Source organism: Excalfactoria chinensis, chromosome 1, assembly GCF_039878825.1.
Source record: "Excalfactoria chinensis isolate bCotChi1 chromosome 1, bCotChi1.hap2, whole genome shotgun sequence".
In the NCBI taxonomy this organism is placed as follows: Eukaryota; Metazoa; Chordata; class Aves; order Galliformes; family Phasianidae; genus Excalfactoria; species Excalfactoria chinensis.
Genome location: NC_092825.1, coordinates 101,759,175 through 101,785,715, shown reverse-complemented (window position 1 = coordinate 101,785,715; position 26,541 = coordinate 101,759,175). Strand labels below are relative to the sequence as shown.

The window sequence follows — 26,541 nt, the reverse complement described above, 5'->3', positions numbered from 1 at the left end:
CTAACATAAGTACTAGCAATGCAGCTACATTAGTGCTAGGCCCTTGCAGACTGATTTATTTGTTGACAGCTATTTCTCTTTCAGGGACTGCCTGGAAATCTCTAGGCAGCATTGCACTGCGCTGAGTAGGCCTTGCAGAAAACAACCTTTTGCTTTAGTTTGTCCAGCCTCAGTTTACACTCTAATCACAATTGTCTTAGAGCAGTCATAACCCCTTTGTCAGCACCAGCATTCCTTTATAATAATTTATAATATATCTCAATATATTATCCATGCTATTCAAAAAAGAGTATAACCACAGCATGGAAAGACCTTGAGTGATGCTGGTTAAGCCTGTACAGTCCAAGTAGTAGATAATCAAGGATGTACAATCTATTTAGATAAGATACTTGTGGATTTAGGTCACTCCAAAGTTTATGAGTTCTGTGATCTAGGATGTACCTTTGACAAACCATGAATGCTGATTTGGGATGAGACACATCTGACCAAGAGGGGCAAGAATACCCCTCTTAGAAGAAGACCAAGAGCTCCTCTAGGAAGGTAATGCATCCAAAAGCCCAGCTGAAGTACCTCTATACCAATGCACACAGAGTGGGAAATAAGCAGGAAGAGTGGAAAACTGCAGTGCACTTGGAAAACTATGATCTTACTGCTATCACAAAAATATGGCGGGATGATTCTCATAACTGGAAGCCCTTGAGGGCTACGAGCTTTTTAGAAGGGATAGAAAATGTAGGAGTGGGGGAATTGTCCTCTATAATAAAAATTGTGTAGGCTATGAGGAGCTCCCTCTGAGAAACAGAGAGGAACAGGCTGAGAGCCTGTGAATTAAGATTAGGGATGGGACCAACAAGGGACAGCTGGTGGTTGGGGTCTACTACAGACCACCTGATCAAAGGGAACCTGTTGATGAGGTCTTCTTGCTTCAGCTGCAAGAAGTGTTGCATTTGCATCCTGATGGGGTATTTCAACCACCTGGATATCTGTTGGGAAAGCAGCACAATGAGTTGTAAGTAATCCAGATATCAGTGATAAGTTTCTGGTTCAGACATTGAACAGACTGACTAGAGATGAAGTGCTTCTGAGCCTTGTGATAAACATGGATGAAACTGTTAAAGACATTAAGATCAGAGGCGGCCTGGGCTGCAGCGAGCATGCCCTGATTGAATTAGTGATCTTGAGGAGTTTGGGCCTAGCAAAGAATTTAGTCAGGACTCTGAAATTCAGGAGATCAAATTTAATGCTTTTTTAGGAATTGTTGGATGAGACCTTCTGGAAGCTGTCTTTAGGGACGAAGGAGCAAATCAAAGCTGGCTACTCTTTAAGGATGCCCTTCTGAGAGCACCAGAGCTCACCATCCCTCATAATAAGAAAGAAGGCAAAAAGCTAGTGTGGCTTGGCAAGGATCTGCTGGTCAAACTGAGGGAAAAGAAAGACATGTACAGGTAGTGGAAACAAGTATGTGGTCACCGGAGAAGAATACAAGGATGTCATCTGGACATGCAGAGATGGGATTATGAAAGCCAAGGCACAGATGGAACTGAGATCTGGAAAGAGATGTTAAAAAGAAAAAAAAAAAAAAAAAAAAAAAAAAAAAAGGAATTCTATAGATACATTGGTCAGAAGAGAGCATATTTTCTCCAATAAATTAGAAGTGAGAACTGGCTACAACAGAAATGGAGATATCTTAAGTACTCAAAGAGTTCTTTGACTCAGTATTCACTGGCAAGCAGGATTCTCATATTTCTCACAACCCTGAACCTCATATCCCTGAAACTCTTGATGGGAATTGAGGGTGCAAACTATCCCCCACTGTAATGGTAGGGCAAGTCTGAGGCCTCCTCATGAGACTGAATGTGTACAAGTCTATAGGGCTGGATAACATGCATTCCAGGGTCCCAGGAGATCTGGATGATGCTCTCCATCATATCTGAAAAGTCATGGCTGTCACAAAAAGTCCCTGGTGACTAGAAAAAGGGAAACATTGATGCCATTTATTATAAAGGGAGGAAGGACGACCCAAGGAACTACAAACAGGTGAGCCTCACTTCTTTATCTAGGAAGATCATGGAAAAGGTCCTCCTGAAAGACAAGTTAAGGTACATGAAGGATGGACAATTGATTCAGGACAGCCAGCATGACTTTCACATGAGCTGGAACTTGGTGATCCTTGAGGTACCTTCTCACCCAAGTCAGTCTAGATTCAGTGATTTAAGGGGGTAGAGAAAAAGGTGTGTATGGTGTGATAGGAACAAATGGCGTTCACAACCATGAATCTACTTGAGGCATTCTTATTAGGACAGGCAAACTTGTGTTGAGATGTGCAGGTTTCCCTCTGTTTACGCTGCAGGGAGTCTAAACTGCATGTAAACTGCATATAAAGAACTAAATCTAGCCATATGTCCAAAGATCCCTGATTTGATTGTTTTACTGCAGCTCTTGTTATTATCTTCGTTAGCTCTGAAATGCTGGCAGATCTGAGGCCATGGTTTTGACTTTGTGCATTTAAGTAAAGAGGGATTTTTATCCTAATGTGGAAAGGTCACTGATAATAAAAGGATAATACAGAAAGTACTACACTCTCATTTTCTGATTTATCTGTGTGAAAGACACAACACTGAATAAAATTCCCAGCTCTCAGATTTAGAAAGGATGATTTACCACAGCGTTTATTTATTGTAATGCTATTGCAGTTCCACTGAACGCTCTCCCTGTAAGGGAGTAGTAAATGGTATGGACAGGGAAATATTTTCATTATTAGCATTTTCACATCATTTGGCACATTTGTTGTGCATTTTCAACATGTTTGCTTTTGAAGAGTCTTTTTAATAGATCTAACAACAAAAGGCTGCTAAAATTGGAAGCAGTGTGAGTTTGGTATTTTTCAGTCTGGAGCCAAATCTGACACTGAAGACAGTTCTTGTTTAAGAACTTTCAGTGAATGAACACGATCATAGCAGAACAAAGAAAATGTCAGTTCCCGTAGTTGTATGTTTTTCATTTAAGTTTCACAAGGTATCTGAGGAAACAGGTTCAGTTTGAAATGTTTGATCTATTTTCTCAGTCATGAGTTATTTTTGCAATACATCAAGGCAAGTGATAAGAAAAGCATACTTCATTAGATCATTATGCTCTTAAATAGTTTAAATAATGGTTTCTTTCCCTATAACTTCTCATGTGAAATCCCTAGTCTAAAAATAGTCTTAGAGTGATTTGCATTAAAATCTGGAAATTAATGCTCTAAGAATACAGACAACTAGTTGAGTCTTTCCTTTGCAGGGCAAAGTGCAAATGAGTTCATGAAAATCTAAACATACACATTACTAACATCCGGGGGGGGGGGGGGGGAGGGAAGATGGGCACCAGCTTTTTTAACATCTTTAATAATAATAACTCTTTTTAAATTCAGAATGTAATCATAAATCATGACTTAAAAAGAAAAATAGCAGAATCTTAAGAATGATTCACAGATCTATGAATTGGTAAGAACGTTTCCACTGGTTCTAGAGCTTTTCACCATGAGTTAATTGTACACAGCTTATCTGCAGTCTGGAGAGTTAGATGACAAAGCATGTGTAGGATTACCAACTCTGTCTTGAAGACTGCTGAGCTATGACTTTTGGTGGTTTGTTCAAGGTAGTTTTAACAGTGCAAAGTGAAAAGCTTTCCAGCCTTTTTATCATAGCAGCACATTATTGCAAGGATATTCTTGATTTTCAGCTTATATTTACACTTACTTAGTTTCACATCATACACTAGCAACGTTACATTTAACTCCATTGCAATTTTCTTTGTCCACAATTTGTTACAATGTCCAAGACTAGTTTCTCAAAAGCAAGTGGTACATTTAAGTTCACTGTCTGTCAGAAATGGAAGCTCTCCTAATGTTTAGACAACGCAACTTCTTAGAAGAAATTAGTATCTCTAGATCTTTATCTTTTACTGGGGTCTGAGGCAAACAAATAAATCTTCAGGCATTCTGTAGGGTCTTTTTCAAAGCAGATGATATTTAAAATGATATATTTTAACCTCTAGAGCAAAGAAAGTAAGCCTGCCTTTAATAATTTAATAATATCAGCACAGTATATAATCCCCATGTTTTCTCTTTCTCCTAACCCCAAATATAAAAATATTTATTCACCTATAATGTTCTCATTTGTTCCTTAATGGCTATTTCATAATACTACTTAAATTAATCTTCTAGATTTGATATCAGAAGAATCAAGTACCAAGTACTTAACTGTATAAAAATGTAAAACAGAAGAGTACGTAAAATAATTTGCATCTTCAGATACAGTCACCAAAATAAATTAAGGATAATTAAAAACCCGTAGTTCTCAGATACAGACAAAGATAAAATTTCTAGATTTGTTTCTTTTGTTTCTTTTTATTTTTCCTTTTTTTTTTTTTTTTTTTTTTTTTTTTTTTTTTTTTAAATAGATTCATGTTCTTTGCACTAGATTTTTAAATATGAAGCTATTTTGGTTATTTGAGGAAAAACTGAAAACCTGGGACTTAATTCAGCTTAGATCTTATCTCAAATGCTGAAAACAAAAAGTCACTCAAAAGTCACTCTTTCCATTTATTTTTTTTTTTTGTCTGTTTCATAAATAAGAGTGATATATGACCTGAAAACATAAAACATAAATCATCATCTCACCAATTACTGTTTCTCTTCATCTTTTATTTGAACTTGTGTTCTAGTGGATGTAAGTATGTTCAAGGAACATTTGGACATTGTGTTGAGGGACATGGTCTAGTGAGAACTATTGGTGATAGGTGGATGGTTGGACTGGATGACCCTGTAGGTCTTTTCCAACATTGGTGATTCTGTGATTCTAAGTACCTAAAAGTGTTCAGACAGACTCAACAGCTGCCAGCAACATCTTTATATCAACTGTTTATGCTTCTCCTGTTCCTAGAAAAAGTTCCTACCCTTAGAACTGCCATATGCCATCTCCATTACTTCATGCAGTAGTGTTTTTATCTTCTAGGTAGAGAATGTATTCATTTTGGATTTAATACAGTATTCTGTGAGCTCTTCATGTTGACCCCAAAGAGATCTGACAAGCTTTTTAGAACAGCTGCTTTATTTTCTGCCTAGGAAAACAAAAAAGTAAATAAAACAGATATTTTCACAGTCCTAGGGTGTAAAGTAAATTAACTAAAAGTTATGGGAAATGTAAAACTTACATTCTAGAGTCCAGAGAAATAAATTGAGTTCTTCCTGCTGTTAACTCCAATTTCTTGTTGTGGAGCTTCTTATACCAAAGCTACTAAGTGGGCTCTATGACATCTGAACACAGTACTGAGACGTAACCACCCCTACAGCTCAATAAGCCTAGTGAATCCTTCTAAGATGCACCCTCTGTGAACTCAGTGTGCTTTGTCTATTCAAACAGGCACAAATATAGACATGACAGTCCCTATCTTAAGAATTAATTCTATAAGAGAAGGCAAGCCAAACAGGTGAGACCAACCATCTTAGCTAGGAAGCACAAGATGGAATTGCAGATACAAGGAAGCTACACACCGTTAATTAATTTTGGGGTGGGCAGACCTGAAAAGAAACTCAGTACATCTAGATGGGTCTTACTAAAGTCTTGCATGTTAGTAACGGAAGAATGCAGTAACAGCCTTTATCATTGATAGAGGTCCTCAAGATGAGCTATTAAGCTATTACTTTCCTTTGGTTGATATGTGTGTAGATAGAAATTAAAGTTCCTATGGTACTTTTCAAAAACAAGAACTCAGACTCCTTCCAGCAATCCCTCTCCACCTAAAATAAGCTATGCTTTCAAGAGCTGAGTGCAGGCTACTGCAAAAATGAATAACACATAAAGAGAACTGCATTTGCCTACACACCATTGCCTAACAACCAGTAACCAATTCATTATTGTAAAGCATTTTAGGATGTCACAAGTATGAAAGACGCTACATAAAATGAAAATCTATTATTCCCATTTAATAGTGTTTCAAACGTAATACAATTTCCATGCAGTTTTAAAAGTAATTTAAGATATCCCAAGATGGATTACTCTAAGCTAAAATTTCAGAAAACGTTCTTCTTGCTTCTTCACTGAATTTGCATTTAATGATTGAGTAGCTGTTACCTTAAAGGATATATCAATGAAATTACTAGAGGTTTGTCACTGAATTGCTTCTGGAAGTACCAAATCTTCACAAAAAACATGTGTAACGGATGTAACATATTTCAGTTCTGATCTGTAGCTCAGCCAATAAAGGACTCATTAAATATTATTAGAAATTTTTGCCAATTTCTAGATTACTTCATTATAGCTTCCTAGGATGTTGGTGGAGCTCTGCATTTGTGATCTGTCAAAATAAGAAGCATTTTCATCTGTGCAGTAAACAAGAAAAACAAAGATAAGGATCTTCATTATTTTTTCTCAGATGAAGTAAACAGACTGTATGGCAGGAAAAACTACATGCAGTGATGTTAATGTTTACATTTCATAGCACTGTCAAATATATCCTTTAAAAAAAGAAAGGAAGAAAGGAAGAAAAACAGCCCTCTTAGAAAATGAATGTTTGCAGCTTCTTACATGGTCAGCAGAATGGATGAATAACCTGAATAATCACTGTAAAAAGTATATTGTTTTACATGTCCATTCTTATCTGTTGATGTTGCCATGATACACATACCAATTTACTTTTCACTCATGATTTGCACCTTTCATGTATATCATTTAAAATATGATGTGCAGGATGTTTTGCTTTTTAAGCACCAAAAAGAAAGTAATCATCTCACATGGGAATATAAGGGTAGCACATCTGTATGCACTTCTGTCTCTTACAGGAGAAGTCTATCTTTGTTGAATTTAGGACCAAAAATATGGTTTCATTGCTTTTACCCTATTGATAGTCTTCAGAACTCATTTTGTTGGAAAAGACAGAATTCCTTACTTGCCATCAAAAAGAAAATCTACTGGAGTTCTTAAACTTTTCCATTGTGCTAAAAGAAATGAGGGGGAAAGATCACTTGGAGTTTCCAGAAGGACCCTGTTATGTGTATTTGTATGTGTGCACACTTTTGTTTATTAGAGCAAGGGAAGACATTCTAAACCTGAGAAAAGAGTTTCTTACAGATTCTGTCCTTCAATGACAGCAGTAAAACCTTTTCAAGAAAATATCTGGAAAATTGTGTGACTTTTTTTAAACCTGTCCTATTGAGAAATCATATGCCTACAAGATTGCCTTCATCTTCTGAAGAAGAAAGATCACAGCTTTAGTAGTTCTGGTCCTTTCTTTCTGGAAAAGAAAGCCAAACTTTTTATATATTCAGGTGAAACAATTAGCTGAATCTTGTCAGCCATCTCATGTTGTCTGTCTCATACAGAAATTCACACAGGTAACAATTTCATAAGCCTGAAAACATAAGCTTCTTTTTGTACATGATATACCCTAACTTGTGTAGTGGTGGTCTGCAGTCTCTTTACAAACCACCGTTTCTGCTTCATGTGCTTACCTGTCAGTGGTCTCCAAACATCAGTGGAGAAAGAAGTGCATTCTTTTACTTCTTGCCTGCATCAGCTTCTTCAAAACAAACATTTGACCATTAATATACCTCCACAGTTGAAAAACATATGTTTTTCAAATATATTAAATATTCTCATTTAAAAAGGAAATGATGTTATAGTATACGTTCTTATGACATACCTCATGGTTAGTAAAATGTATGTAATAGCATGCAAGAGCAAAGTATTAATATTTAAAATAACAACTTGTTCTTAGTGTAATAAATACAACCTCACATTTTTAGGGCTCAACACTGATCTCCCCCAACTGCTCATTCCTGATTAACTAAGTTCTCTAGCAACGGAGGTGTTTTAAGGTCACATTAGAAAGCAACATAGACACAAATTACTGGTGATTTTCACAGTGCAGTGCTTTGCTTTGATGATTAATGCCATGCAAAAAATTGCTATACATTACCATTGACTTATTTATTTTTATTTTTAAACTGGAAACTATGTGCTTTTTCTAATGCCAATTCCTTTTTTTCCTTTCTTTTTTCTTTCACAGTAATGCATGAATCTGATGTTGAATACTACATGATAACATTATCAACATGGCTTATGGCATTAAACTCACCACTGATTTGGAATATAATCTTAAACCTTTCTGCAAGCAATTGTGAAATATGATTTGCTCATGTCATGAGTTCCAATTTTTCCTATTGCTATGAAATACAAGATTTCACTAGCAAAATTTGCACTTTCTGAAGTACAAGTAATATTTTGTTTCATATATAAAATTTCCTTTAGATTTATATTCCAAATAAAAGCCAGTGGTGGAATAGAACAGATACGAACAGGTGGAACTTCTGTAGTGGGATCTGCTTACTTTGTAGTGAAATATCTTCATAAGACTGTATCTATGTTGTCAACATCTAGCTGGGACCATTCTCACGAAATTCTGAACTCATTACTTGCTCTAGAGCTGTTTGTTGGTACAAACTGAGCCAAAGAGAGATGCTGCTTACTGAATCCTATTCTCAGCAGCTACTGCAGGCCACCTAACACAGTAAACAGGATCTTGACCAACAGCGGAGATGATAGGCAGCAAATGGCAACAGTTTGGGGCTAATGTCCATTAACATCATATCTTTGAGACAATTTACCCCTTTGTTTTCATTCTTAGGAGAAAATGCTGCTTGAATCAAATCTAAGATCAGCAAACTCACAGCCCGTGAGGTCCTGTCTCCTGTCCTCAATGCAGGCTTATGTCTAGCTCCTACAAACATTATTAATAGAAGCTGATAACAAGATCTTTACCCATCAGTTTAACTTGCCATTTGTGGTTAAAGTTTAGTAAACACCTAGAACTTTTTCTTTCTAAATAAGCAGTGAGTAGGTAACTGCTTGAGCTTATCCATGGGGATGGACTGAGATGCTTAAAAAGCTTATGTTGTTTTTGAGATTGCAAGGGCCTGAGAAGCCACCACTTCTCAAAAATAGATCATTAGTATATAAAGGGCTGTATAGGGTTGATGATTTTAATTCCACCCAAATTCTGCCTCTGAAATCAGCAGATTAGGTGCATCTTCCATAAAGCATGCTTTGAGGCTTAAGTCTCTGTGAAGGGGAACTCCACCAGATCCAAGGGCTCTTGTTTGACCAAACAATCTGCCAAAATAGGTGTAGTTACAGCAGCTACAACTGTATGAAACAGGAAAACAAACTTGACTAAGAAATTTATTCCATAAACAAGTGACAAAGACAAGCATGTTTGAGTGGGAGTCCCTCACACACCAAAGAAATAAAGAAACAGTATTTCAATCAATTCATTTTAGCAGCAAACCCAATGCTATGTGTCATTCACTCCAGCTTTCATCTGAAATTCATTTATCTCTAAATGAGCTTTGTTTTTTCAGTATATCTGTCTTGTGGGATGGCCTTTTTCACAGATTTTGTCAGGAAGTCCTAACACACTTGTGAATTACAGTGTAGAGTATAAAATGGGAGAATTTCTTACTCTGTTATCAGTTTGATAGAATAATTTCCCTTACTCCAACTAAATACACACACATACACTCACAGAGAAGGAACAAAATTCATTCTTCAAAGCTGACACAGTGCACAGACTTCAAGGAAGAAGCCTCCAGTGGTGGTGGCTGTTCAGAAGTAAATTTAAATACAGTTACACTAAAGTGCATTTAATATAAATATAAATATAAATATATATATATATGTTTTTTATTTTGTCTGTTCCTCCAGGAGAAGTCCAAAAGAGAAACAGAGATGGCCAAATTGACAGAGTCGATGAGTGAGTACAATAAATAGGAAGTCAAACCACTTCCTTTTTCCATTTGTTCTACTCCCTTACATAACACCACAAAAAAAAAAAAAAAAAAAAAAAAAAATCTCATTCCAGTCCTATCTTCAGTCCTAATTTCATCATATGTCATTCCACCTCCCTCCAAAAAAAAAAAAAAAAAAAAAAAAGAACCCCTACAAAAAAGACTGTTGTTTTCTTTGTCCACTGCTTCAATCACCTGTATTTGTATATAAATCCAGCAGAGTTGCTAATACTCAATTAGCTTCATGAGTCTGAATTTCACTTAGCGAATATAAATACTTGTGGATTTAGTGAGCACTAATTTATTTGATGCAGGTTAGAGTGTAAATCACTTCACAAGCTTACAAAAGATCCTACTAAGTCTAATACAAGTATTCAGGTTTGTCACCTGTTCCAGATTTATCCAACAGGAATTATGCCCAGAGATGTTTGTGGAAATCTTTTCACTGATTTCCTTGGTTTCTAGGACACATACATTGATTTGAATATGTAGCCAAGAAGAACTCAATTGTGCTTTCTCTTTCATATGAGATCCAGATAATGGATTAGTACCTGTAAATTCTTGTAGCTGAGAGGCAGACAGGATAATCTATTCCTGCATAAAATTTGGAGAGAATTTAGGAATAAATCCTGGAAAACCCCCACCTCTTTCCCAAAATGAATCTGTCTGCACAGCTATGCTAGCTTGAAGAAATGACTTAAAAGGGAAAAATCTTTTACCCTGTTTAATTCATGCCTATAGAAAAATGGAAAGACAGACTTGTGTAAGACTCTTTTACATGAGAAAGTTCTTTCTAGCTTTTTGTTGTTGTTTATGTGCAGAAGAACTGTTTGTAGGACAGCACTTCCTTGCTTTTTTGCTATTCCACTTCACACTGCTTCCTTTTTCAATTGTTGACTGTATTTCCTTACATATGCTGTTGCAAGGTAGAGTCACCACTTCTATCTATCTACATCTATCTACATATATATCAGTATCATAATCGATCTATTCTACCAAAAGGGTTGCTTCAGACCTGGAAAAAGCATGGAGGCAGAACATCCTAGTAGATAAAGTCATACTCCTAAAGATCTGTGAGCAAAACTAGGATTCAGAAATCAATCTAAGAGCCTTCTTAACAATGGAGAGAGCATTGCTAAGCAGTGGAAAAATGCAGGAAATGACATAAGACACGTAGAATTCTACTGATGGGAAGTCAAACTCTTTCTAAAGCACTGGTCAGAGTTATTGCTGTGGAGGTGTGTGCCAAATGCTGATCTGTTCAGTTATTGTCCCCCACTCACTTCTCATTAGGCCTGAAAAATTATGGTCTCTAAGGGAGATGTATAAATGAGGTTTTTAAATTTTTTACTAACAGGATCCCACTCCTATACCTTGTCCAGTATTTATAAGTAGAGATAAATATTTCTCCACATTGCAAGAAAACCTACACAGTAACAGTGTAAAAGTAAACTGTATTGTTTAGCAAGGTTCAAAAGGAAAAACACTTAAAACTCCATCTTCTTCTTTGGCATAAGAAATAGTACATTTAATTAATTAATTTCTGTGGAGGTACAATGTCATTCTTAGACTAATACTGAGTCACTATCCATATCTTTGTCTTAAATGGGTACTTGGTAGCTATATAATGATATCCTGATGAACAGGATAGAGATGGATGGGAAGATCAAGGTCTGCATTAGCAAAAATGTAAGGAGATAAATAGAATGTGTGTTAAGTACTTTTTTGGCTTTGCACAGTCATTCTGAGACAAGGCGAAGGAACCTCTTTAAGAAGTGTTAGGTGAAAACTTAAAAACTAGAGGAAAACTGAAAAACTAGAGGACTACCATCTACAAAAGCCCATAGATGATCAGCAGCATGAGCTTAAAAATACACTGGATGGTTCCTTTAGGATTTATATTTTTCTCATGAATTATTTTTATTTTATTTCTTAAAAGGTTATACTGCTGCTTTTTATGAGTATTGTTTATGATTCATGAAAGACTTTAATGAAATTTTCAGATGATCTTGTGACATTTTAAAATATTTTAATATGTCATAAACCAAGTTACAGACTGGGGAGAAAAATGAATATACCAGAGAGCTCACTGTAAAGCTAGTGTAGATTAAAATCAAATAAGTGGAACAGTGAAGCAACAAGCTGACTTATGAGTAAAAGGGCTCAAAGAGTTACTGAAAAGGCAAAGGTTTGTTAGGCCTCTGATTTGTACTACAGAGCCTTTTTCTTGCAACTAAGGATACAAAGATAAGCATTTCAGGCATTCAAAGGCCTCAAGAAATATTCTGATCATGGCACCAATCTAGTAAAATGATTATTTTCCTTTCAATTTTACCCAAGTCTGTGCCTATTCTCCCTTCTCTCTATTCATCTCTTTGAACAGTTCCAAGAATAATCAGCTACCTTCCTTCTGCTTCTCCAGTCCTACCTCTACCAGAATGTTATGATGAAGTTTCCAAGCGCTGCTCTGTACACATACTTCTCCTTAAGGATTCTCCAGATGTTTTTCCTGTAATGAAAGGCTGTACCTCAAATTTGTGTGTACAGAAAGACTGTGAAAATGCTCATGTTGTTCCAAGGGACAACAATTCATATTTTGTCACATTCTGTATGGTGGTGAATAGAGGGATCTGTCGTACTGTAGGAAGTATGATAAAGGAAAAATGTTTTAGTACTTTCCATCAGATTTCAATAGGATTTTCTCATAATGATGGAGGTATGTGAAGTATAATGACAGAGCCTCGTACGTATATGTGTTCAGGGAACTGTCTGCCTTGAACGTTAAAATAAAAGTAAGTGAAAGAGAAAATCATTCTTATAGAACAGTTAATGTGCAAACTAGAAGAAAATACTGTGTTAGGTTTTCAGAGTAATCCCTATATAAGCAGAAATGCATAGTAAATAAGAGCACACTTTGGCCCAAGATATTATTTTACAACACTTGCACAGAATTAATAGAAAGCCACCATAATTGCACTGATCTCCAGGGAGCTGTCCAAGAATATAATGCCTTAAAATCCATATGCATTTGAAAATTCTTTATAGCCTGAGTTTGGCAATTTACCTCATATAATCTTAGAATACTTTAAAGCTGAGGTATAAATGAAACTAGGAACTAAAGTATTTTCCCTTTAGTTTTCTTTTTTCTTCTGTCCCTGTTGTTCTTGTGTTTCCTGTGCTCTGTTGCTCATTCTAAATCAAATGATGCCATCATCTTGGTTGGGAATACTTTAAGGCACAGCAAGCAAAGTAGAAGAGCAAATATTAAGTTGGAGAGGAAGATATCAGAAGTTTGGCCAACATGAAAAAAATTACATGTTTCAGGGGAACATCCTAAACAAAACTATTCAGTACTTGGGAATGATCGCCATTTTGAATGCTACAGTGAATGAGGTTGACAGTCTAAGCTGTGAATTATGCAGAAGCACAGCTCCAGTGTGCCATATAATTCAGTATAATCAATGTGTGACACAAGCTGTGTGAACTTGATACATGCTAGAATCAGAAGTGAGCATGGCTGACTGCCTGAAAACATTTAAACAGAAGTGACATCCAATTAAGGAGCCCTCAGGCAGTAGAGGTGCTTCAATAAACAGTTATTTTTGTTCTGGCTCCCAGTTAAACCACATGGTATACATGTGTGAGAACAGTCAGAAGCAGAGAAGTTAGTTAAAATAAGCAGGTTCCTTCAATTTTTTAAATAATCTGTATCCCAAATGTCAGTAAATATACTTACAGTGTCAGTGAAACAATGAAGATCAAGACTTTATGTGGCTCCAAGTTGCCATTAATTTACTATGGGGGGAAAAAAAAAAGAAAGAAAAAAAAAAAAAAGAAGAAAAAAAAAATCAAGCTAATCTGAAAAACTTTTAAGGAGCAGACAAAACCCAGAAGAAATCTGTTTTGTAATAGAGTCATTTTCACAAACGTTTTCTTTTTATCTCCATCATCTGAATCTGAAATGTCCCTAGTGCTCTCTCACACTAGCAGAGAGGGTTTATGAAGAGAAAAATGTTTCTGTTTTGAATTACTTGAAAGTCCCAGCACTCCCAGATTTACACACACCAGGGTAGTCTCTGGATTTTTTTTTATTTTTTTTTTTTTTGAGCAGTTCTAAATATTTTGAGTTACTGCTTCATGACATGTAAGAAAAATGTGTGTGGTTCATGACAGTAAATGAATACCCAATATACTGTCTCTTGCTATAGAGCATTGTGAACTTCCAGTTTCATCTTTGGCCCCATACTGCACTGATTTTCTTTGCAGTTTTGTTGACAAACATGTTTTTATTTACCACCACATCACAAGTCAGTGGTGCTTGTGTAAATTCTATCAGCTATACATGCACAAAATCAGGACATCAGATGGCTTATCCTAAAGGCTCTATTTCTGTCTCACAGGTCTAGGGGTCTGATTCTTCAGTCTCAGAAAATATTTATGTTAGTACAAATATCCAGTTCAACATGAAATGTGATTACTTAGGAAGATCAGATTTTTAGTTGGCAAAATCCAAGTGCTAAAACTCTACAGTGTTCAGACAGTTCATCCAATAAATGAATTTCCATGCTGGAGGAAGCTACAGTCATTTATTTTCAAGATATACTCAGTAATCATTTTATGTTAAGCCTTTTTATAACAGCACGCCAACTGTAGAACAGCAAGCTTGGTTTTCCACAATATATATTTTCATTATCTTTCACTTTTGTCAGTAAGATAAGAGCTATGTTCTGATAATTATTTCTGGAGAAGAGTTTTGTAGCAAATATTAAGTTATAAAGCTGCTTTATTATCTTGAATATCTGGTTATTGATACTGTCTGTATAGGTTGATAGAGTTTCAAAATTGTTTACTTAACACTTCTGTTGAATTTAAACCACAAGAAGCCAGAAACTGTATTTTATTATTAATATTATTATTATTACTTCAGCAGGAAATAGCTAACACACGTAATGAAAAGAACAGAATGAACAATGCTATTATAATTAAATAAAAATTCGGTCTATTCCTAATGGTAAAGGTCAAGTTTTGAGAGGAGAATGAAATTCTAAAGCAAGACTTCATTATGCAAAAAAAACCAGAAAGTTCTTCTGTTTCAGTGCTCTACTAGGAGGCGTTTGGAAAAACTGCAAACTAAGATACGCACTAAGACAGAAAGAAATTTGCCTTAATCAGGAAGGAGATGATTGACTGAATTTTCAGTCCTGGCTAAACAACGATTAACCTTCTCTGAGGCTCTAAGAGACATTTCTTTATTTTTTTTCTGCAAGTGTAAGGGACAAAAACTTTTATGTTACCAAATGAAAATTAAGTCTCTCATGTAATCATATGATTCCAGATGCATAGATTTTTTAAAAACACATTGTATTTTGATAGCACTAGTCATACTACTTTATTAAGATAAATCGTTTGTGAAAATTGAACTCAAAATATCAAGAATGAGAAAACTATTGCTAAAATATCCTCTGAACAGCCCTGGAGTAAAATTGTCAATCTACATGAGATTTGGTTAGAGGGAAATTTAGATATAAATCTTTAGAGAGGGCACAAGTATCACTGGGCATGACCAAAATTAGTTTAAGCATGTGCAGAGATTTACTATCAAAAGAAAAAATTAAATCAGATTATAAGTACCAGTTCTGGAGGACCTCCATTTGGGACTGAGTTGCCAGGATGTCAGTTAAGTGGCTGAAGCCTCTGTTGAGACAACATTACTTTGTTTATATACCCTTACGATATGATGTGTTGCATTTGCTCACATCCAGGCCAGTCAGTATTGCAAAAGTACTGTCAGCTCTGTATTTACAGCTATTTTGTGCTTGACTTCACAATTTTAATGTTCTTCTAATATAGAGCTTTGACTGTATTTATTTAACATGTACTTAAGTCTTCCAAAGGTGCTATTCATCAGCAGACTTCATCTGTAGAAGTGAGCAGTGTTCAGTGGTGAAAGAAAAGCCCACACTGTGTATGTAAAAAGCAAGTTCATATTCACATATGCTAAAGAAGTGACTTAAAAAGTCTGAGGCACCAATCATTTGTCTTCACAGTGAGCAGATTAAGTGAATGAAAAGGTGAAAAGCATAATCGATGCTTCTGAGAGCTGTAGAAAGCTGTCTGACCTGGTTCGGGCTTATTGAGTTATCGAACAGATAAGAGACCATAATAGATTTTGGTTCTAGTGAATTGGTATAGAATGATGAATAGTAAGGAAAGCTGGTCAACAATTCAGAGAAAAAAATAACCCAGAAAAAAAATGATATCTGAGATGCCCCATAAATAGGTTGGATTCTGAAACTCTTGGACTTTGAAAATGAGGTGCAAAGGCTTCCAGGATCAATTAATGGAAAATCACATAGAATATCGTAGGATAAATTATTCGATATGAAAGAAAAATATTCCACTGTATCAGGAAAAGAGCCCAGCTCTTCATTATAAACAATGAATGGAAGGTCTTATCAAGGAGTTTTTGACAGATGTCTTTTAAAAGCCTTATAATCGGATATTAAGGTAATCCCTTTGGCTAGACTATATTGTTCCTGCATTTTTCACCTGCCTTCATTTCTATTCAAAAATTTGAGTGGGGATAGCAAGGACCATATTAACCTTATTACAGACAAAACAACGCCTACACATCAATTTCTCTCATGTGTACAAAACACATTAATTCAAAGTGTATTATTTCTGAACCACTGCCTGCACTCATAGCTCAAGCTCTTCCAAATTTATTTACCACTATTCATTTTCCCATAAAATATCTTGAACTATATGGAGGAGAAAACCAAAAAGACTCCAGTGAGAGTCATTGCCAGCAATAAATGAGCTGCTGAAAGAAAAGCCAACAAGGAAGAGACCTGTAAAATCTGTCCTTCATCAAGTCAGTGCAGCATTGTTTCTCTCCAGATTCAGGGATCACAGTGATTGTGAAAAGTGGCTCTTACAAAGCTCTACATCTGAGAATTCAGTGTTGCACCCTTTACCATTCCAGCCCAGGCATATGTGCAGGCATATCTCCATGGAAGAAGGGGAGGGCATGACTTTGCATTTCCTGATCCTCACTGGTAGAATTGTGCACTGCATGAAACAACCATACAACTAGAGATTGTTCCTTCTCCCCATTATTATGTCCTGTAAATAATTGTCCTACTTCTCCTTTTCATATCTTTGCCAATTTATGAAAAACATTCCCTAATCACCCCATAACTGAATTGCAAGGTTAGGTTTTATAATCTCACTTCAACTTTCGAGGCCTCCAGTCTTTGTTGTTCTTAGCTGCATACCCTCCACTTTGTCATGATTGTACTTCATAAGTACAATTCTTAATCCATACAGCTATAAGCAAAATAATGAAAAGGACAAAGGCTTACACAGAAGAAGAATACCAGTAGTTGTAAAAGAAGGCATGCAGCTCTTACTCACCTAATTGGCAATTAAAAAGAATTGCCTAAGAAAGGTGGTGTTTCTTTCAACACAGAAGTAGCAGAAGCAAAGGTACCCTGAGAAATTCTTGCATTTTCAATTGGTATATTCCTTTTCATCAGGAAATCTTTCACTGGATATTGGATTCAGAGTCCAAATTACAATTTCTATTCTTAGTTTGACTTAATAGTTTACAACTCCATTAAAAAAAAAAAAAAAAAAAAAAAAAAAAAAAAAAAAAAGAAGAAGAAGAAGAATAAAGACAATTCAATAATGGTTATGTGAGCTGAGTGAATTCATTAGAATCAATATAGTCATCCAAAACAAAATCCCATGTTTGCTCAGGACAGACACAGTCCAAATGATGGAATAATACTGTAGATAGATGCATGCCTCTTCTTCTTTCCTGACAACACCACCTTGTAGAAAGGGGAGGTGGCAAAAGACAGATTTCAGAAAATCTTAAAGAAATCACCTTTGGTAACTCATCTGAGGAAACACCTTTCACAGAGCATGCAGCTTATGAAACACTTTGTCACAAATTATCATGGAGTAGGCAAAGAGTTTAGAGTAATCCTGATTGAAATGGGCTGGCAGACAGCAAACATTCAGTTTAATAATTTGAGCATTTAAATAGAAGGAGTTAGAAGGTGATCATCCACTAGGAGGAAAGCTAGAAGTGATCCACTAACCAATGAATATTAAGCAATAAAATATTCCATGGATGGTTTATTTCACATCAGTCTGCTTGAGTTATTGCTCTGTATGTCCCTTCTCACCACTTATTGTCACTACCTATTACTATCACCACCAGCAGCCCTTCCTGGGTGCGTTGTTCAGTAGTTATAATTTTTCCTGTCTTCCCATAGCTTTAATTCCACACACCCTTTAAAAACAGCATCAGTTTAGGATAACTTTATCTACCTGAGCAGTAATAAGAGCTCTAGAATGGCTGCAAAACCATTCCAATTCAGTCCTAAGACCTTAGACTCCCTACTAATAAAGGTAGCAGCGAGCAAAGAAAACCCTTGGCACCTCTGAAGCTGTGATGGGAGTCACTGGCTACTATCAGATCAGTTTTCAATGAACTCTGGCCTGGCCTTCACTAGATGTGTCCTTCCTCACTCTGCTAGTATGGGAACTTACAGCAGTATGGCCAAAGGGGCTGGAAACAAACTGCACAGTACAGTTGGCTTGTAAAACTTACTTTTGCCCTGACCTTCATTGTCTGCCATGTTTCAGAGGTAGTAAGTGATTGGCCTCAGACCTTTGGTGAAATTTAATCAGTTACTTTATCTCAGAGGTCAGATTTGGTGCTCCTATAGATCTTCATGCAGCTCACTCCATGCATGGAACAATATCAGACTCTGTTCTAATACTATTGATTGTGAATGATATGCAGAGATAACTGAGCTTCCAAATCATGACACTTTAAATTACCACTTCAGTTCATTCACGAGTAGGTATGATTGTCACTGTCTGACATATTAATCTTTATCAAACTGAGCCTGTTATCTCTATATTGCAGGTTTCTTCTGTTGCTCCTAGGAACTTATTCTATGGAGTCATGTCACATGTCATGGAGGAGTTTTGCTAATCTAGTTGTAAATCAAAAAGACAACAAATTGCATGATTGCTTGTCCTTAAAGGTTGTACATTTTCATTGAGTTTAGGAAACCTATACTTTCACTTGACAGGCTTGGGAGACAGATTAAATATCTCATTCCACTCCATTTTCTAGAGTTGTCTGAATAGTTATTTTAATGATAGGCAAAGAATAATACCTTCTGAAACCTATGGAAACATAGAATGCCTTATGGCACATATGTTCTTTTTTTTTTTTTTTTTTTTTAATTATTATTATTATTATTATTATTAATAAGGCAGAAAAGAACTATCCACAGACCTCCTGCTAAGTCAGTTTGTTCCAATGGCATATTGCTCTTGCATACAGTTGAATGTCTTTTTGATGTTAACATTATTATTTAGGGGAGTGTTTTGCTATTTAAAGAGCAAGTAGCTCATGCTGTTGTGCTAATTTGTGGGTGAATGCTGCATATTTTTAGTATCCATTCAATCACATGTGCTGGGCTGTAATGTTTGAAAATGAATTCATGAAAGTCATGATACAAAACCCATAAAAGTGAGGAATAAAACCCCTGCTGCTTTTCTGCCTATTTAATTTTATAAGGTGCCCATGAAATTAACATGAAAAAAAAAGGAGAGAGACTCATGAGCCCATTTAAATTATCTCCTTACATCTGAGCGGGTATATCTCTGCATTAAGTTATGATCCCAGCAACTGGCAGTCAGGGAGAACAGTCCACACAACATAAAGACTGCCAGCATCAACTTCTTGAATGTCATTGTGATGCCTTGTTCTGAGCCTGTGATAAGTTATTAAAACACAGCTTTTTCTTGGTTTATTCTGTGCCTTCACAGTCAAAGATTCGGGTTTTTGATTTTGTTATGTACATGACTGACATTTACAGAATTACCTAAAGTTGCTGACAACAACAACAGAAACAATAACAACAAATGAATTTACAGGTTTAATTGAAGTATTTAAAACAACTTAATTTCTACGTGGTTTAAAGTGGTTCAGTCTTTAAATACATTTCTTTAAATCAGGATAGTCTCACCTTTTCTTCTGTTGTAAGATAGATCCTATAAATTGTGGAAAGCAAGTAACAGAGCTTTAGGCTTCATTCTGTGGAGATTTTTTTTAAACAATAATAATAAATGGTGTTTCAAGCAATTTAGAGTTTGCACTGTTTGCAGTAGACATCAGTTCATTTGCCAAACACCACAAAGTTTTGGACTGCCTGGTTAGGAGAGTGTAGTTCTCCATTAAACATTTAATTTCTTCTGCACTCTCCTGTTTCGGACACTGTAACTGTAAACAGATCATTCTCTTCTCCCTTCCTCCCTCCATTTCTCCTTCCTTTCCTCCCTCCCTCACATTTCCACTTTTAAGCCTTGACAAAAGATCTTGAGAATTATTCATCCCACTCAACAGCAGAAGACCCGGAAATACTTCTTAAATGCAGTTAAAAATGGTCAGTTGACTATTTTTTATAAAGCTGTGACACTGAGTACTAAACAGGCTCAATAGTATTTGAAGACTAGATTAAAAATCCGAGGTATGTTAAATTTCAGGAAGGCCATTCCATTAGTCCTTGCAATTGTTGTTTAATGTAGTTATCCCTTTTCCAAACAAGCAGTCATATTGAAAGAAATCAATAATTTAAGAATTTTATGAGGCCAAAACCCAAGTAAATGATACAAAATGTATATTGTATAAGGAAAATGTGAGCTAAGAATGTGTGTTTTTAACTTCAGCAGTGCTATTTGATTATGGTTTTTAATTTTCAGAAACTCTTTTCCAACATCCTTCAGAATAAAAGAGAGGTATACTACTGTAGCAAAATCAATGTTTTTCTTTAAAAAAAGAAAAATACTCAGAGATGGGGGCTGGGGGAATCTCATCGTTATCAAGAGATTATAATTTCAAATTAAGTCTGTATTGTGTGTTACTATAGAAACTCCCATTTTGTGGCATGTTTGTGGGGAAAAAGTCAAAGTTGCATTTTAATGAATGTGGATCACATATTACCTTCTTCAATGTAGCAAAATAAAAAAGAAGTTTCTATAAGAAAATGAGTAATCACTCAAAATAAGGTGAGCTAATTGAGGTCATGGGAAAAGAATATTACATCCTGAAGTGACATGTGTCACATTCGTTTTTCAACAGTAGTCTCCTCCTTACAGATTATGTATTAGATACTGCGGGAGTCTGATGGATTGAGAACCTTGTTGCCATGGCAATATTTGCTGCTTTGCTGGTATTCCCTACAGAAAGTAAAGGATTTTTTTTCTACTCAGTTAGACAAATTGGCTATATATAGTAAGAGATGTTGGAGAACTGAAACAGCAGAATCTGGTGGGGACAGGCTGGGGGAAGGACTGACATTTATAAGTTTAAGGAATCACAATGGACTAGATAGTTGTGAGAAGTGAAGGGGGCTGCTGAAAGAGGGAAAGAGGGAAATGGAAAGAAGAAAAGAGATAAGGAAGGAGGGAGGTAAAGATGCTTATATTGTACATTCATAGTATCTCTTACTTTTACGGGCAGAGTGGCCAGCAGAGACGATAGTGTTGCCTGGGAGGAAGGCAGCTACAGCTGCTGTTGTTTTACTATGCCTGAGATGGTTTTTAGCTTCAGGGGGAGCCAAAAGGTAAAAATTTCTCAAATGCGCAAAGAAACAATGGAGTTTCTTACCACTGAAATTGACAGTATAAGTCACAGTTTGAGCTCCAAATATAAGCCTCCTTCTTCTGTTGTTTTTGTGTTGTTTTTTTTTAATCTTTGCTCACAGCATTTTTAAACGAGGTGTTGATACCATTTCCATCCTCTTCTTGGCACAGTGAATGCAAATGTGCTCCAGTCAGATGTTCAGGAGTACTGTCTCTTTTGTACGGTTCTGTCTGTTGCTTAGAGGTGTGGGAAGAGGGTGACAATGCGGTTTCATTTTAATATTGGCCCATCTCAGCCAAGAATCTATGGATTACTGCAGAGGAAAAAAAAATGCAACTGTTTTGTTTCTTCCTCTTCTCTTATCCCTTTTATGTGTGGAAATACACAACGTAATCTACAGTATTTGCCTTTAGGCTTAGAAAAACCCTATTCCAATAAAGCTGACCAGATGGCTCTAACTGTCCTCAGTGCTAACTCACTTGCTGTACTCAATTCACTGTTTCTTTTTCCTTTTTGTAGCACTCATCCATTAAAGTTTTTTAATTTGTTGAAGTATCAGACACATACAGTGGCCTATTCAAAAGACAATCTATAGCAGATCATTAATACAGTTATTGCCTCAGAGTTTTCATGTACAAGAAGGAAGAGTACAATGAAGAATATGTACTGTACTGATCACAACTGATGGGCACTTTCATGACTGTTGGGCATCTTGAGGAAAATTAAGGGATGCAGGGTGAAGAGACACAGAAAAGTGCAGACCTGCAACAAGGATCTGATTTATTTTGCCTTCTGAAAGGTAGAAGAGGTTTTAATTTAATAATAGATAGGATAACTGCTCACAGAAAGACAGAAGAAAGATGAGAATACACTTGCAGTGGTAAACAGGAGACATAGGGTTGTGAGAATATATGTGTGCAGTGGGGAGGAAGGGGAAATCTTAGCAGCAGTTTTACACAATGCATATCAGTCTGTGCACAATATGGAGTGTATATTACAGCAACTTTAGTGATGTGTTTAATAGGAAAGATACTCAATATCATATTGAACACTTAAACACATAGTAAAGAAGTGAGGAAAAGTAGGAGTGGTACTGCACGGTACTGAAATAATGAAATGCAATGAAAAAAGGCAGAGTCCTCTGTTCACACTAGTGACTGGAAGTGGGAATGAAGACAAAGGAGCATTTTTGGAAGGAAAGAGGGGAACACAAAATCCTTATGTAGAGGTGCTAATGTTCAGCTGTCAGATCTTTTATTAAAAACAAATAAACAAACAAAACCACAAGCTAGAAATCAGAGATTTCATTACAGTTCAGTAGAAACAGAAAAAAGTTGGGAGACGGAAGAGAAAATAGAGAATCTTCATGTCCTCACTTATATTACCTCAAACAATTCACGTGTCTTTGAACATAAAAGAACTAGAAAATGAGTCTCCACATGACTCACCATTCAAAACAATCATGTAAAGGGTTGGGGGGTGATTAACAGGCTACAGAATTGGTAAGATTATTGGTGTAAAGCAAACAAGCTACTGGGACTGGGGCTGAGTCAGCAGAGAGGAATGGCAGGGAATAGAGTTATGCCTTCACTCCAGTCACTACTAAATATTTAACTCACAGAATTACTGAATCAGAGCTTGCTGGGGGAAGGATGAGTTGACTTTGAATTGTTTTGTTTTAGACTAGAACAAAGGTCTGGATAGGATATGATGCAGCATCAGGCATTCCCAAGGTGGCAACTGCACTACAGACATAATGCTTGAGCTTTTGTCTTCCACCAGCAGTGGGGAAGCTATTAAAGATGTATCCGTTATTGATTCACACTGTTTAGAATCCATTTATACTGGCTGGTTTTGAAGACCTTATAATTTACAATCTGTCATATAAATTGTTTGTCTGTGAAATATTGATTTATTAGATATACATGCCATGCATGCATACAGAACACATGGATTCAAAATCCTCGGGGATTTTGCTTTTTAAACAACAGATTATTGCCCACATTCACTAACTACTTCTGTGAACAGCTCAGTAATTTCGAGCTTTAATGTCCTCCTCAAACCTCTTTCCACATAATCAGAGGTAATATTTTGTGTACTAGGGCTTAGAGACTTGACTTTTTTTCATTTCAAATAACTTTATCTTCATGTGCATAAGTGATTTCTTCATTTCTTAAGTGATTTAATAGATATATATACACACATATATGTACCAACTTGTGTGTATAGGTATCTTATACAAACTTGGATTATATTGTTTAGGTTGGAGAAGGTGGTGATGGACTGACTTCTTGGGTGGGAATTTGTTTTGGTTTAAAACCCTACATTGTCAGTAATGTAACAGAGAAACTATTTACAGTTGGATTTTTAAATGACAGTGATATATGACTGTAAGAGGTAAAAAGCAATTGGGTCTATATACATTCTATACTCATCAGTTTGCAGTGAAAGATTTGAAGCAGCTGTAGTTTCAGAAAACTTTCAAGCTAGGAATTACCAGAACTAACATGCAGACAACCTTCATTTCACATGACCTGCTCGTGCATTTACTTCTCAGTTTACTAGTTTACTGTGGGGCTTTTGACATGGTGTTCACATATTTTGCAGGCAAAAAAGGAAGTTATTATCATCTTCACACTACAGACAGAAATTGAGACAGGGGCTCAAAATTACTGGCCAGAGGCCACTAGAGAAATCAGAGACAAGGTCTATCACTAATGATGTCCCAGTTCAAAGTCCATTCACATCCCAGCCAGCCTTCTGCCAAGGAAGCTAAGACTCAGCATTGTCAGGTGCAAAGACAAGGTAACCAAAATCAAAAACAGAATCTCCAGTCTCAGCTGAACATCCAGGAACTGAAGAACCTGTGTTTTTAGTGGCAGACAAATTTAATTTTAATCAAGAAAATCTGTAGCCTTTCAGTAGGAGAACAAGGACTGAACAGACATCTCACTAAACTTTTTATATACCTATGAATGTTAGGAGTGAAAGACACGTACAACCACTGTTTTCACTATATACTCATGATTCTCCCAGTAAGCACTGTTCCCTCTGCAGATGGAGATTTCTCAAAGGAAAACCAGAAAAACATAGCATTTAAAGAACATATTATGAGTACACTTGTCCTAATTTTGCTTTTTAAAAGATCTTTTAAAACATTTATTTTTAATGTCCACTCTTGTTTTTAAAAGGGAGAGTAAACTATCATGTACCATGACAGGATACACGAGACGTGTGTGAATGTCCTATGAAATATAGGTCCCACACTAATGCTGCAGATTTCTTCCCCTCTTGAATGGCACAAGAATGAATAACTGCTTAGGTGGCAGAAGACATTTCTCATCCTGCTTGACTCAAGCACTAGAGAGATAAGATATACTAAAAAAAGGAATGTCTGTGTACCAGTAGCTGTTCTACACAACCAGGATAGTCAAGAGGAAAGAGAGAAAGTTTGCTCTGAAATGCAGTGACAATGGGTTTGATGGGCAAAGATGCTGATGAAGCTGTGATCTGATTCTGCTGCAAGCTCTTCCCCTTCCTATGAATGACAAAACGTATATTTCATTAATAAAGAACCCTTTTCTAATTCCTGAACCCTGGAAAATGTACTTCCTTCTTGGCATGACTTTCTGGCAGAAGAAAGCATGGTAGCTATGATTAGATATCCCCACTAAATCTATTTCTCATCAGATTATTTAACCTCTTTTAAAAAATGTAAGGCCCAAGAGCAATGAACCCAGTGCTATAAACCACTGATGAGTATGGAGGAATATATTGTCTGGCAAAAGTCATAGACAGAAAGTGGCAACCAGGAGTCATTTCCTCCAGAGATCCTTAGGGAGATTTACAGCAGGCCAGACTAAGCCACTGCTAGCCTGCAGTAGAACATAAATGTCTTTGCAAAAAAATGTTGTAGAGAATGTAATTTTCAAAGATATAGCAAAAGATATACTGAAATTCAGGAAGGGAGGGATGGAGGGATGGAGGGATGGAGGGATGGAGGGATGGAGGGATGGAGGGATGGAGGGAGGGAGGGAAGGAAGGAAGGAAGGAAGGAAGGAAGGAAGGAAGGAAGGAAGGAAGGAAGGAAGGAAGGAAGGAAGGAAGGAAGGAAGGAAGGAAGGAAGGAAGGAAGGAAGGAAGGAAGGAAGGAAGGAAGGAAGGAAGGAAGGAAGGAAGGAAGGAAGGAAGGAAGGAAGGAAGGAAGGAAGGAAGGAAGGAAGGAAGGAAGGAAGGAAGGAAGGAAGGAAGGAAGGAAGGAAGGAAGGAAGGAAGGAAGGAAGGAAGGAAGGAAGGAAGGAAGGAAGGAAGGAAGTTTAAAGCTTAGGTTCTGCACTCTTAATGATTCTTTGTGGTGTAGCAGAAAGCACCTGTTTTTAGAATACGAGGTCTCAGTGCTGCTAATGACCACAATGTTCATGAAATGCAACAACTATTCCAAAACTATGACTCTATACTCTGTTTCCATCTAAAAATCCAATATATTGATGTATTTTTATCTTGGATTTGAATTAATGCAATAAACTTCCTTATGTACTATGAAGAAAGCAATAAGAATTTCCTTTACAGTGCTCTTGAAATATGGCTACATTATGGACTAAGAAAACTGTCTTCTTTTAAGAGCTTGGTTTCAATATAAGCAAAATCTTTTTAACGAAACTTATAGATCTGGAGTAACCTCAAGTGCATATGCATGAAAAGAGTGCATATACATATAGAGGTTTTAAGATAGAGATCAAAACTAAGAACTATTTCATCCATAGTATTAATTTATATAAAATAAAATATGAATTTTATTCTATTTTTCCCCAAATAATTGAAAGTGTTAAATGGATTACTATCCTTTAGCATCATCTTTAGAATAAAGCTACAATGATAACTTAGTACTGTTTTACTGGAGCATCATTTCTTCCACAGCAGCACAGAAGATTGATAGGGTAACTCCTTGTTCACTCTTCCTCTAATCATTACTTTACATTATTATATATCCACCCCTCAAAATACACCCCAAGAGCAGAGAGTTATGTTGCTGAAGACTGTTATT

The 26,541-nt window shown here is 36.3% G+C and overlaps 1 protein-coding gene across 2 annotated transcripts in view; it reads left to right on the top strand.

Annotated features, from left to right (window-relative positions):
* KCNJ6 (potassium inwardly rectifying channel subfamily J member 6) overlaps positions 1–26,541 on the top strand; it is a 150,924-nt gene that overhangs the window by 35,597 nt on the left and 88,786 nt on the right. Inside the window, exon 2 of one of the 2 annotated variants that reach the window (XM_072341135.1) lies at positions 9,741–9,789. The exons of the other annotated variant lie outside the window; for it this stretch is intronic. Within the exon in view, the coding sequence (XP_072197236.1) occupies positions 9,765–9,789 (25 nt within the window). The 5' untranslated portion in view covers positions 9,741–9,764. The remainder of the gene's footprint in view (positions 1–9,740; positions 9,790–26,541) is intronic. 2 annotated transcript variants of the gene reach the window in all.